This window comes from Mytilus edulis, chromosome 9, assembly GCF_963676685.1.
Source record: "Mytilus edulis chromosome 9, xbMytEdul2.2, whole genome shotgun sequence".
NCBI lineage: Eukaryota > Metazoa > Mollusca > Bivalvia > Mytilida > Mytilidae > Mytilus > Mytilus edulis.
The window spans coordinates 30294211-30308736 of NC_092352.1; the positions used below are offsets into that span (position 1 = coordinate 30294211).

At 30.2% G+C, this 14526-nt stretch overlaps 1 protein-coding gene across 2 annotated transcripts in view; it reads right to left on the reverse strand.

Annotated features, from left to right (window-relative positions):
• Window positions 1-560: 560 nt before the first annotated feature.
• Window positions 561-14526, reverse strand: part of LOC139488073 (F-box and WD repeat domain containing protein 10B-like) — a 44351-nt gene continuing 30385 nt past the window's right edge. For both annotated transcript variants that reach the window (XM_071273414.1, XM_071273413.1), the window contains exons 4-11: window positions 13296-13534; window positions 12915-13118; window positions 12142-12263; window positions 10090-10238; window positions 8106-8248; window positions 7240-7398; window positions 3405-5452; window positions 561-3134 (exon numbers count right to left, since the gene is read on the reverse strand). In XM_071273414.1, coding sequence (XP_071129515.1) covers window positions 3823-5452; window positions 7240-7398; window positions 8106-8248; window positions 10090-10238; window positions 12142-12263; window positions 12915-13118; window positions 13296-13534 — 2646 coding nt within the window. In that variant the 3' untranslated portion in view covers window positions 561-3134; window positions 3405-3822. The remainder of the gene's footprint in view (window positions 3135-3404; window positions 5453-7239; window positions 7399-8105; window positions 8249-10089; window positions 10239-12141; window positions 12264-12914; window positions 13119-13295; window positions 13535-14526) is intronic.

The window sequence follows — 14526 nt, forward strand, 5'->3', positions numbered from 1 at the left end:
TAAACGCATAACAATACGCACATTAAAATTCAGTTCAAGAGAAGTCCGAGTCTGATGTCAGAAGATCTAACCAAAGAAAATAAACAAAATGACAATAATACATAAATAACAACAGACTACTAGCAGTTAACTGACATGCCTGCTCCAGACTTCAATTAAACTGACTGAAAGATTATGATTTCATCATATGAACATCAGGCACAATCCTTCCCGTTAGGGGTTTAGTATCATACCATCAATATCATGTTAATATAATGGAATTTTGTGAAACTGTCATACAAGTGAGAGGTTCAGCTAGCTATAAAACAAGGTTTAATCCACCATTTTCCACACAAAAAATATCTGTACCAAGACAGGAATATGGTGGTTGTTATCCATTTATTTGATGTGTTTGAGCTTGTAATTTTGAAATTTGCTTAGCAAAATTCTTTTTTATTGAACTTTCCTCAGTATTTTTTTAATTTTACTTTTTTCCAACACTAGATTCTTTCTTAGAATTCTTTCATTGTCCTAAAACTATTAGATTGATATGGGTTGATGAATATAAATGAACAACACAGTTTAAAATGTAGAGTATAATTAAAAAAATAATTCTATCACAGAAGTTCAAATACATAAGCAACAAAATAACAATTGTTCATGAAGGCACAAAAGTAATCACAGAATATGTTTTTATAACTCATTGTTGTTGTAGGTTACTACATACATGTACCCCCCTAGAAAATAGAAATGCAGATCTTATAATTTTCAATCAAATAAGTTTTGCTCCCTAAAATCTTGATGGTTCTGGTTAACATTTATAATATTTTAATAATTCATTTCAATAAACATTTCAATAACTTATTTGAAGGGTACTATATAAACCATGTTTTCTTGAAATCTTTTTAAACTATCCAACAATGAAAATGTGCTTTTCATTCATAAATAAATTAATTTGACTGCTTTTGTGGCTATTTAAAAAAAAAAAGTTATAAAATAATCATGACATCATGGATCTTAATCCATAGGGTGTTGTAGTAACAACTGAAGTCAACCACAATTAATTAACAACAATGACAATATGTCAGCACTGAGCAACCAATACAACAAATTCATTTCATTAAAACATATACCAATCATTTACCCAAAATGAAGGAACAAAGCATGATATAACCAAGTAAATCTTTATAATAAATAGATGGATAATTTCAAATTTATATAACTACAGCAAAAGTTATTCAACTGATTCTTATGTATTTCCTTTCCTTAAAGCATATATATTTTAAAATATTTTCAACAGAACATTATTAAAATATATAATAGCTCTTGTATCTAAGTAAAATGACAGGACATTAACAATATGTGGTAAGAAATCTAGTAAATCTAGTAATCTTATAAATAAATCCATGGTTAAGTCTTTTCACTGAAAACACACCTTGAGTTAAGAAGGAATCTAAAAGTTTAGCAAGCATGATAAACTGACTTTTTAGTTGTCACTCAAAATAAGCACTTCCTAGGTTTATCATGTTTGAACAGATGTATTATCAATGAAGCAGGAAAGCAGTACAGAAATTTCAGTGCCAGTAAAAATGATGGGGGAAAAATCTGTTTTATTACTGTACAAACAAAGGTCAGTAAAGGAAATGACTTTTTTCCATGCATATCTAATTCTTAGGATAAGATGTTAAAAATCATTTAAATGACACTAAGTAGGCTATCAAAAATCTTGACTTGACAACCATACAAGTGTAGCACCATTGCTATGCCCAATCAAAAACATTTTAGATAATTGATAAAATACCTGACAGGGAAATATCAATGAATTTTGTCTCCCAAATCCTTCATATGTTTATAATCGTTTCTGAAACTACACACATGCACTAATCAAATTTGAGTTCCTACTGCAAAAATCCTTTAGTTATGATTTAAAAATATTTACTTTGCGACAGAATCACTTCAAATAAATCTTGCTGCAAATGCTAAAAGGAATCTAGATCTGTAAAATGAATCGTAAAAATGCTTGTAGTTTAAGGCACTATCACAACTTTTTGTTCCAGTTTTCATCGGAATATAATATAATACATTCTAAACAAACCAATGCAAATTGCTGCAATGACTCAATAAACATTTTTTACTTATATTTGGCCTATATTGTATAGCACTATACAAAGTACATGTAAAATATTCTTACTCCCTCAAATTACTGTTTTATAAATTGCACAACATATAAAAAATTAGCAAATAAGCATAACAAATATACATCACATTTGGGCACATTATGCAATCGTGATTCAGTCTGGAAAGTTTGACAATAATTTTGAAGGTTACAAATATCCATTTTTAAACAAAAATGAAACAATACTTATAATTCAGTATGTTATAGTGAAATCATTTAACACATTAACAAGTAAAAATAGCGTAACTAGATTAACTGATAGTTGTCTGCTTAATATTTACTAGCAACCAACACACTCTGGACAAGCTTATGTAGTATTTACCATAGTTTACCTAACCGTGGTAATTCAAAACAACAATGCTTTCAGAAAACTTTAATTAGACTACCAATAAACCCATTTGTATTCATATTTAGTTCATTGAAATTACAAATAGAAAATAAAAGGTGTAGCTCCATCTTAACATTTTTTTTAAACTCAAGAATAATAATATATTCTGATAACAAGAATACAACAATGTTTAAAAAATATAGGCACTTAATAAAACTGCTTACTCTAAATCAATCTTAAATAATGTATAAAATTAACAAATTAAGAGCATCTTATCACAATTTTTCCCATTGCAATGTATAACAATTCTGAGCTAAATTAGTATGTGCAAAATATTTAACAGTGTTTGTTACCAATTTTTTTCAAGTCTTCCTTTATACATGTACCACTTTTTTTTTTACTTTTTTACCACTAAGGCTTTGTACCACTGATTTCATTTTATGTATATTTTCAAAAAGGTGATGTATTAACATTTTTTGGGAGAGGATCTCAGGTTTTGAGTGTTTCTTTTGGTTTTCAACACTGTTCAGTTTGAATTATCTCCCTTATCAAAGGTCATTGCTTCTTTTCTTCACTACATATACAGAAAGTTGAATTCTTTTTTGGCTTCTTTTATGAAATGGAATGTTTTTCTTTTTATTAAGGTGGTACCTAACACTACAGGGAGATAGCTCTGTAAAGTCAGCTAAACGTTTTAATTACATTGTGTTGTAAAGGGAATTATAAGCTTCTCAAAGATCAAAATTGGTGTTTGTCAAACTGCTATATAACCAGTGTAATTTTTCTGACAAAACGGTTGGTTCAAAACTTTTGAAATTTTTATATTTTTGTTTAAAGGTCAAAGTAAATACTTTGTCAAAATTTTATCAAAATTAAACGAGCCAAATTAATTTTAGTGAAAGTGTTAGGTACCACCTTAACAAGCAAAACTTAATTAAAGAAACAGAAATAATAATATTGTTGAAATTTTCTTTGACAATGTTGTTATTTACGGTATTTTAAAATTTTATTCATTAATTTCCTAGAATAATTTAAGGCAAACAATATTTAGTTTTGAAAATACCACTTAATTTAAGTAGATAGAAACATCATTGCTAACTGTATAAAATCTAATGAAATCAATCTGAGAACTCTGCTGAAAATCAACAATATTACATCTGAAAATCTGAGTTGTGCACAAATACTAATGCATTTACTCTCACTTCAATAGAACTTACTCACTAATAAAGCATGACTATAAATAAATAAATTGTTGCACATCCATTAAACATTATTTTTGCTTTTTATTTTGCCATTTTTTCATGATATGATACAAAACCATTCAAACAGCTTGATTAAATTATGAAACAGTTTTTGGCCTTTCTTTAATACTAGTACTTGATTTTGCCCTCGCTAGCCATGCTGCTTTTCTTTTTCTTTCGAGTTCCCCTTCTTCTTTTCTACGTTTTTCGAGATTACTTTTTTCTATTGAGTCCACAAAACCTTTTTCTTGTTCATAAGTCCTAAGTTCAAATTTAACATGACTCCTTAAAGGATCACTAAATTGTCCTACTCTTCCACCTAAACTGGATTCACTTCGTGTTCTTAGAATATCATGACCTAAAGCCTTTCGCTTTTCTTGCAATAATTGAGCAAGTTTTTCTTTCATGTCTGGGGGATACATACACATTGGAACAATGTTTGTTTCATAAGCTGTAGAGGAGATTCCTTCATGCCTCTTAGGAGGGGATACTCCAGGCATTGCTGGACTTATAGTTGATGGTACAGAAAAACATGTACCTGGACGTCTGAGGGAAGGTGCTGTGATAGGTCTACCTTTCTCTTCCTCAGGAGGGGGATGTCGACGAGAAGCTGAGGCAGATACAGGTCTAATAACCCTTCCATTTGGTACAGTCTTTTTGGTAGTTTTCTGATGGAGACTTGTCCTGACCTTGACCTTTGTAGGTATGACATCACATTGTGTGGCATAAACTTCTTTATCAGGTCCATGCAATGTCACACCTTCTTTACTCTTTTTAGACTTATGTGACTTTGCCTCTGAGAATTCTGAGACACTTTTTGTATCCATCTCTTCTGTTTTAGGCATTAGTCTATCAAGTCCCATCTCTTCCACAGGAACCTTAGTTCTAGGATCAATTTTACTTGGTGATGAAGACGGACGTTTCTTCAATTCTTTCAATCTCAAACTTAAATCTCTAATATTTTTGTTGGTGTTGGCAGATAGTTCAGATGGTTGCATTGAACTTTGTATTGCATTGACAGTTAAATATATAAAATCTGGTGGAACAATACTTTCAGCTTTCATTCTAATTTGTGACCTGAGAATTGCTTTTGTTTCTGATAATGACACATCCTTAGACTTAGGAATAAGAGGTTTATCGAATGCCCATGAAACACGCCTCCTAATCATTGATGGATGAGGCTCGATCTCATCTTCCTCATCTTCGTCAATATCATGTTTGTCTGTTGCTATGACAACACTGTATTCTGACTTGGGTCTGGTTTTAGGGAATGGAGGATGAAGAGGTGCTGAATGGACAGATTTTTTAGACGACAGGACAGAACTTGCCATTCTGGATTCCATCCTTATTGGTGTTGTTCCACTTTCATACCCAGATTCAGCATATTGCTGTGTTTGAATCATTTTAGCACTATGCATACTACGTTTACTAAGACTTTTGGCACTATGAGGCAGTTGTGGAGCTCTGAATCGAGTTTGTGGGAAACCTTCATATATATAGTCTGATGAGGCTTTGGCATGTCCACGCTGGAGAATTTTTGTATTAGTTGCGCCAGCTTTTTGCATTCTACAGGCACGTATATACGAATATTCCCTATGACGCATAGGTGCATCAGAATATGAGCTATATGGAACTAAAGACGGTACTTTGTCAGACTCTAAAGTGTAATCCCAGTTAGGGGGGTCAAAACTTAGCACCAATAAATTCTTGTCTGTGTTTAAGGTTATTCTGAAATAAAAGAAAGTTTAAAAATATAACATTCACAAACAAATTAGTTTCTATCTTTAATAGAATGAAATTCAAAACAGTGTGGCTGTGGCCATTGATTGACACATTAAATTCATCCATTGACTAGGACAATTTAGGTGAACGTTTGTATGTAACGACCAATGCTCACTATGTACTATTTAAAGACACTTAAACTATGGGGTCACCAAAGGTTCTCAACACCTTAATAAAGTAATTCGAAAAATTAATCAGAAATAACACGATGTTTTGATTTATATCAATTATATAAATCAAAACATAAAGGTTATTCCTGATTAAATTTTCGAATTATTTTATAATTAAAGGCGTTAAAAAACCTTTGGTGACCCCACAGTTTAAATGTCTATCGTAGGTACGTCGTGAACAGTGGTCGTTACAGACAAACGTTCACGTAAATTGTCCCAGTCAACGTATGAATTTAATGTGTCAATCAATGGCCACAGCCACACTGTTTTGAATTTCATTCTAATATAAATCACATTATTTGAACACAATTTTTTTTAAATTTTTCTCTATTCCTAAGAGATCTTATTCTATACTGTTGAAAAATGCAAAAATACTGAAAAAAATCATTTTTTTAATCACCAACTGCAGTAAACTATAAATAAACTATTTCAGCAAGGATATAATATATTTTTAATTATTTTAATAATCAACAATGCTGGTAATTTTCTTTTATGTATAAAACATCCTTATAAACTAATCATTTTAAAATAACTCTGATATGATTTATTCCTTTAAGTATACGTCAAAATTAAATAATTTAAGATTTATAAAATGTATCCATGCAATAACAACCAACATTCACATTTTCTTAAATATTGATTGGTTTGTATTCAAAAGACATTTCTCCTTAAACTGTTCTAGCACCTGTACAGGAAGTTTTATCTAGCTCTTATTGTATAGTTTTATTGTTGATATTCACCCCATATTCACCCCATATGTACCAAGTGTTAGATTAGTCTTATTTATATTACACAACTTTCTTGTTATTCCTAATCAGAAGATTTTATGACGAAGTAGTATACTTAATAACAAAGTTATTTTTCATTTACCTGTGTAGAATATGAAACTGGTTTTTTTTCAAAAGTGATGATTTTCTAAAAATTGTTAAATATTTCACAGTTGTACCCTACCATAGCTTTGTATGAACTTGTTTATTTACTTTTGACCTTAAATATTTGTCCCTAATAGTTTTATTAACTATGTATTTGCATTCAGGTATCGCAGATCAAATTTATTCCTTCATAGTGTGTTAATTTACGTTTTTTGATTGAGTTAAGACTTCCAATGGATATTTTATCGTGTGTTTTTGTATGTTGTAAATTATACTATTGTTTCAGAAAAAGGGAGAAGGTTTGGTACCATTAAAACTTTTAATCCTGCTGCAAATGTTTGCAATTGTCCTAAGTCAGGAATCTGATGTACAGTAGTTGTCTTTTGTTTATGTAATTCATACATGTTTCTCGTTTCTGGTTTTTTTATATAGATTAGACCGTTGTTTTTCCTGTTTAAATGGTTTTACACTAGTAATTTTGGGGCCCTTTATAGCTTGTTGTTCAGTGTGAAACAAGGCTCTGTGTTGAAGGCTGTACCTTGACCTATAATGGTTTACTTTTATAAATTTTTATTTGGATGAAGAGTTGTCTCATTGGCACTCATACCACATCTTCCTATATCTATATCTATCTATTTAATATATTGAAATTTAAGCATTTTTTATATTAAGTCAATTTTCTTGTCATTACCTATCTCCTATAGCAACAATACTTCTGATTGGATCACTCTGACTGTTTCCTCTCATGATACGACAACATTGTCCAGTTACCATGTTCCATATTCTAAGTCGGCCATCTTTACTTCCAGTTATTACTCGAAGATACATAAAAGCTAAGCAAAGCACTGCCCTGAAAGTATACATCATTATATTCTATTAAGGAAAGGGTGAATCAAAGTAATTTCTAGACCAGTAAGTTACATATATACATCTGTTGAATTTCTTTCAAATGATAATAAATTGACTTATCCCCCTTTGGGTTCAAATCATAATTACATGATTTCTTTAATACATTATTTAAAAGTAATCACATTTACATTATATCATTTAATATCAAATAGTGATAACATTTACATTATTTTCATCCATACATTTTTGCATTGTGATTATATTTACATTATTTTCATCCATACATTCTTGAATTGTGATGATTTACCTTATTTTCAAGTATACATTATTAAATAGTGATCACATTTACATCATTTTGGTGAAAACTTAATTTGAGATAGCTGTTAAATTCTTACCATAACAAAATTCACATAATGCGACAAAAATATACAAAAACATATTATTGTCATATTCTTTTATGCATTAATTTAGAATTGCTCATATATTTTAAAAGACCTGACAACATGTACGACATAAAAATGATGTCAATTCCAAAACTTTTTCAAATATGAACAAATCAAGTGTGATTTAAAAGCAACTTTTTTCTACATTTACACAAATCTAAATTGTGATGAGTATCAAAAAGAATTGCTAACATAACTTTTACTTAGTCATTAGTATTGCTTCAATCTGATATGTTTTTGACTTTGTTTACAGACTAATACATACTGAGGATGTTTGAGGGCATTAAGAATCCTTTCATGGTTGCCTTGGGTACTGTACACATGGGCATAGCTGTCTTTACTTCCTGTGATTATATGCCAACGGTCAAACTTAATGGCAGTTATCTGATCATCATGACCTTTCAAAATCTGAAAAAAATAATATAATGTATAAATATTGGCTGTTTAACTTCACTAAGTTCATATATTAATCAAAGTTTCAGCAACATTTTTGTATATTCAGTTTTAAACATGTATTTTTAATTGTAAGAAGTATACTGGTAATCAATTTTTATTGTTTCTGCCATCAGTCAGTCAGTTTCCAGTATGAATCAACTTTTTATGCCCAACCTACGTTCGTCTGTTCGTTCGTTCGTCCGACTTCAGGTTAAAGTTTTCGGTCAAGGTAGTTTTTGATGAAGTTGAAGTCCAATCCACTTGAAACTTAGTACACATGTTCCCCATGATATGATCTTTCTAATTTTAATGCCAAATTATAGTTTTGATCCCAATTTCATGGTCAACTGAACATAGAAAATGAAAGTGCGAAGTTCAGGTTAAAGTTTTTGGTCAAGGTAGTTTTTGATGAAGTTAAAGTCACAACTACTTGAAACTTAGTACACATGTTCCCTATGACATGATCTTTCTAATTTTAATTCCAAATTAAAGTTTTCACCCCAATTTCACGGTCCACTGAACATGGAAAATTATAGTGCGAGTGGGGCATCCGTGTACTATAGACACATTCTTGTTTTAAAATAATACTATTCTGCTTTTTTGTTTCATTACCTCAAATACCATCCTCAACAGTTATTACTAGTTTTGGCAATATATAAATTAATGTAGGGGTTCCTTAACTTCTAGTATATATTTGCTGTTTATTCTAAAGTTCATACAAAAATTTCCCATCAAAACCCTTAGAATAAATCAAAAGACATCCACTGCTGAGGTTTCTTACTTGGGACAAGTGCAGGAACATAAAGCATATTGGTTTATTGGTTACAATTCTTTTTCATATTTAACCTAATTTATTAATTTAAATCTTTAAAAAGAGTTAATAGAAATTTAGTTTAAAAAACAATGAACACTATAATACCAAAATAACAAACAAAATCACAAGTAATATTACATGTAGAACAGGGAAGTACTGTTGTAGATAATGTGGTCTCAAAAAATGAAGGAATGTTGATAGTTATTGAAAATATGCTAAAAGTACTTTAAAACTTTTAAAGGTATTTATTAATTTATTTGGAAAATAATCAAAACATCTGCTTTAAAACATACTGTTAAACATCCTGTTAGAAAATGCATACAAATGACACCTAATTAAGACTTGTTCAATACCACATCCTATTACGGAGTATTACTATCGAAGATACAAAATGATCTGTGTTCACATTTAAAATGCCTATTTTGCTATTGGTGTGAATCTTGCTTAATCACATTAAGTAAGAAGAATGTGTCCAAAGTTCAAGGATGCCCCACTCACATTATTATTTTCTATGTTCAGTGGAAAATGGAATTGGGATCAAAACTTTAACTTGGCATTAAAATTAGAAAGATAATACCATAATGAACATGTGTACTTAGTTTCAAGTCGATTGGACTTCAACTCCATCAAAAACTACCTTGATCAATGACTTTAACCTGAAACTTTAACCTGAAGCAGGACAAACAGACAGACGACTATTATTTTCTATGTTCAGTGGACCATGAAATTGGTGTCAACACTCTAATTTGGCATTAAGATTAGAAAGATCATAGCATAGGAAACATTTGAAATTTCGTTTAAGTTGATTGGACTTAAACGTCATCAAAAACTACCTTGACCAATAACTTTAACCTGAAGTGGGACAGACAGCGAGCAGATGGACGAACAAATGGACACACAGACCAGAAAACATAATTCCTCTCTAGTATGGTAGGTGGGGCATAAAAAAACCTCTAAAAATAGCCGATAGACTAGTATTGACTATCCCTGTACTACTAACCTTGATAAGTTCTGCTGATTTAAGATCCCAGACCTTGACTAAACCATCTTCACAGCCTGTGATAACCATCTCCTCTGACATAGCACAAGCTGATACTGGACTACGATGTTTCAAGTTAGATATACATTTCCCTGTCTGCATATTCCATACTGAAATATTAAAATACAATATACTTACTGAATGGAAAAAAAGATTTTTTTAGGACAATGGTCTCAGTACAAACATGACAAAGGAACAATGAAATAAGACAGATTATTGTCATAATGTCTCCTATCATTGGAAACTTTTGTATTTTTCTTTCAAAGTTAAAGGGGAATAACTACTATTAAATGTTGACAACACATCTTAAAACTTCTTAAAACTTGGTATGGTCGATATTGAACTGATGCATATGTATAAGATTGTATATGCCTTGAAGACCTTGTTTGATAATAATAAGCTTCAGTACTACATGATGTGGGGAATGGTAGATATTGGCCATTTCCTACATATGCGTATGTAATTTTAATAGAGGACCTTCATGTCATCATCTTATAATTGTAAAGAGTTCAAGAAAAAGTAACCAAATAAATCACAGCAATAATCAGATGTTATCATCTAATGCCGTCAACATCAAACGAATCTCTCTCATTTAAACCTACTGCACACAGATAATTTGTACTTTTTTACGAATAGTTATACAATGTATTTTGATAACAAATCTGACACCAGTCACCTACTATACACAGACTTCAATTATTTATGTATATTCAATTGTTTACTTATATTTTAAAACCATACAGCTTTTTCATAATATTAAGAAAGACCTCATGAAAACATTATATGATAAATCTATACATTGGTAACAACAATATTTGCAAACATGTAAGTGCCATATGTATTGGTCATATAAAAAGTTATCTGAGTAATTGGTTCTCAAGTTGATGTTAAGAAAAAGAAATGGATAGTCATTTTGAAAGACCAACTCTTCACAACGGTTCCTTAACAAAAGTAAACAGACTTGATTGATTCAAATCTTAACTGACATTCTAAAGAACTATGTTTTATCCTTTTTATCTCCTGGAAATGTTTTAGTTAAAAAGAGTAGTTAAGAAGTGATATCTTACATGGTATTGATTTTCTTTTATTTCAAGTATTGACTTTAAAACTCTCATTTTCAAAAATAAATAGACTTTGAACATAAATATGTGTTTTTGCATATAGGGATTAATTCTTATTCTAATTGAGACTTAATCTTCAGTGAAATGTATAGAATTGTTTTTTTTCTTATTATGATGAGTTGTTTGCACACCTAATGCACTGAGCTTAATAGCAATTTACTTTCCGTTTTCAATCAATTTTTAAGAACACTATTATACAGCTTTAGTATACATGGGTTTAAATCTATATTGGTTTTCCATGTAAAATCATTTATAAAAGTTTACAAAAACTTGATCCTTCTTACGTAAATTGAAATTATTTTTGTTGTAGACAAAAATTTAGATTGGAACATGGAAGTGACAATTATCTTTAATAGGAAAACTTTAGATTAAATGCTGCAAAACCTTGTTGAAATATATACTAGTAGATCCATCTACATGGCTTGCTTGTAACGTTCTCACAACCCTCAAATCAAACTATCAGGTCAACCATTGAAATTCTTTCCCTCTAAATTTTGAAGGTGTGCGTCATTACAACAAAACCTGATAGTTCTCACAAAGGTCGTCTCACAAAGGTTGTCAGGCAGTTAAACAGAGCATTGACAGATCTTTGCAGATGATGAATCCAGTGTTCAAATCAGACTGAATGAAGTAACAATGGAAACAAACATAATGAAATGTCTGGTACGTTTCAAAAAGACATGTCACAGAACCTCAACAACATAACAAAAGCTATTGCCATTTCTTATCATTTTCACATGGAAATATTTATGCCAGTTAGTTAAATTTTATCCCTACAACTGTTTTTCTTAATAATGAAGAAAAGAATACCCAACACATCCATGAGGTTGCCTAGTTTAAACTAATTAAAACTCAATAAATAAATCTCTATCAAAATTAAATTAAAACTTACTTTTACAAGCACCATCTTTAGAACCTGAACACAGAAGGTTTTCTACAACTTCAATACACAATACTGTATCTCTATGTCCACGGAATATCTTCTGACATTTCCCGTCTTTTGTGCTCCATTTCCTGTTATAGAAATTGGCCTTATTAAAGAATTACAAATAACATTTGGTATTCAAAAGTGTTTTTGAGAATTTGAAATGTTCAGCATTCAAAATTAAAATGTTTACTACTTCCGTTCTATCTGTTTGTTTAATGAACTATTTGATATATCATGCTATGAACAATTTGAGCTAACAACTGAATACAATCTAAAAAAAAATATGTTCATGAATCAGAACAACTTCTTGCTAAAATGCTTGCTAAAAGTGTAAAGTCAATATTTAAAAACTGGCAAAACTATTTTCTGTCTTGTTTCATTCATTCATCTTGAATGTTCTTAACCTGTATCATTACAATCATCTTAAAACTTATCAAAACTGCAATTCGTTTGCAATTCTTAAATTTGACTCCAGATCTTTTGTGATAGTCAATAAAAAAAAATGTTTTTTAAACAACAACCCTTAAACTTTGTTTTTCTACCCACCAACTGATAGTTAAATAAATAAAGACAACATGACTAAAATTCAATAATCTAAATAAATTCTTGAATAATTACCACAGTGTTAAATACTAGACAACTCTTTAGTTGTTTATAGGACTGTCTATCATTCAAACAATATTATCAACTAAAGCATAGATCCCTGACTTCAATGAATAAACAAAATAATAACATACCGTATACTTGTATCATAGCTCCCACTAAGTACATAATTTTCTTCTTCATTAAGATGGACACATTTTATACTGCCAGCATGCCCTGATATCTTAAGATCTAATTCTGCTCTGTTTTCCATTTCAATAAATCTTAGCTTTCTATCTTTAGAACCAGTAACAATTAAATTTCCTCCATCTGTATGGAACACTCGATGACCATCATCTCTGGAGAGAGAAAAAAGAAACACATAAATTTTCTGAAAGAATTTGCCATATCATAATCCAATGCATTCTGGGCAATATTTAAAAAAATATAAAAAATTAAAAATTAACAAATTATTGCTTTTAATCAAAGACATTATTCATTCTTCAACAGATTTAAGATATTCAATACAAACTTACAATTTTAACATAATCTGTACATAGTAAGATCCACAGAAGACATTCCTTTCTTCAATGATAGCGTTCCGTACAGATATACCACTGTATCCTGTCTCAAAGGTCATCATTGTCTTATAGTCAGGATGGTAGGTTACTTCACCATTTGTTTTGATTACCTCCCTTGTACCGGGATACAGATTAGGAACCAGTACATCAATATCCTTTGCATATTCATGATTAACACCTTGAGCAGAGGCACCCTAGGAATAATAAAATGTCTTAGAGTTAATGTATATGAAAACAGTTAGCAACACAGTTAAACTAGAAAAAATCATTCCTTAGTCTATTTTAATTTTAATATATGCAATTCAAACTTATTTAGTTCAAATATTATCATCTATTAATGCCTTGATAACATAACTTAAGAAATATAAACATATGATTACAATTTCAGTAGGTATAGAAACAATTTGTTTATGCATGCAACACTGAATTTCCCAGCACCACTATAAATAAGTAAAAAGAACAAAAATCTAACATAGCCAACACCTATACAATCATTAGTTGCTAACATCTATATCATTTTGGTCTATGGTGGAAAGTTGTCTCATCGGCAATCATACCACTCACATCTTCTTATTTTCATAATAAACGCATGGGACAATCAAATTAATCATATTATGAGTAATAAAGGAATAACATTATGAACTAAGTCTAAAAAAAATCCTATTCCCTATACCTTTATAAAGTAATTCTGACCTATTTTTATCAATTTCTGAAAAATCATGCTTTACTGATTCTACTATTAGAAGAAGAAAATAATAATAAAGAAAACTATTTCCAATTGAAATTGAAATTCTAAATAACTAAATCTGTACTCCTATCCCTATTAACCAACATCCCTTTATTCTCACCTTCCAACTTTCACTATCAACAACTGCCCCTACTCCAAATCCCTAGAATTTTGTCAAAATCACCATAACGCTTCATATATTTTCAATTTTATAAAGAAATCTTTAAGTTCTTAACTATCATAACTATTTGCATAATCTCTTTGAGTATTCTATTATAACATTGTAGAAACAAGATTAAATGACCATAGCACATAAATATACCCCTAAAATGATGAAGAGCAGTTATGTAACAGATTATCTTTCTTATTAATACTTTCTAGCTTGATCAAAACTGTTAACACACAGATAATCCAAATTCAAAGCTTGGACAAAAATAGTTTGGGACAAAAATAGTTTGG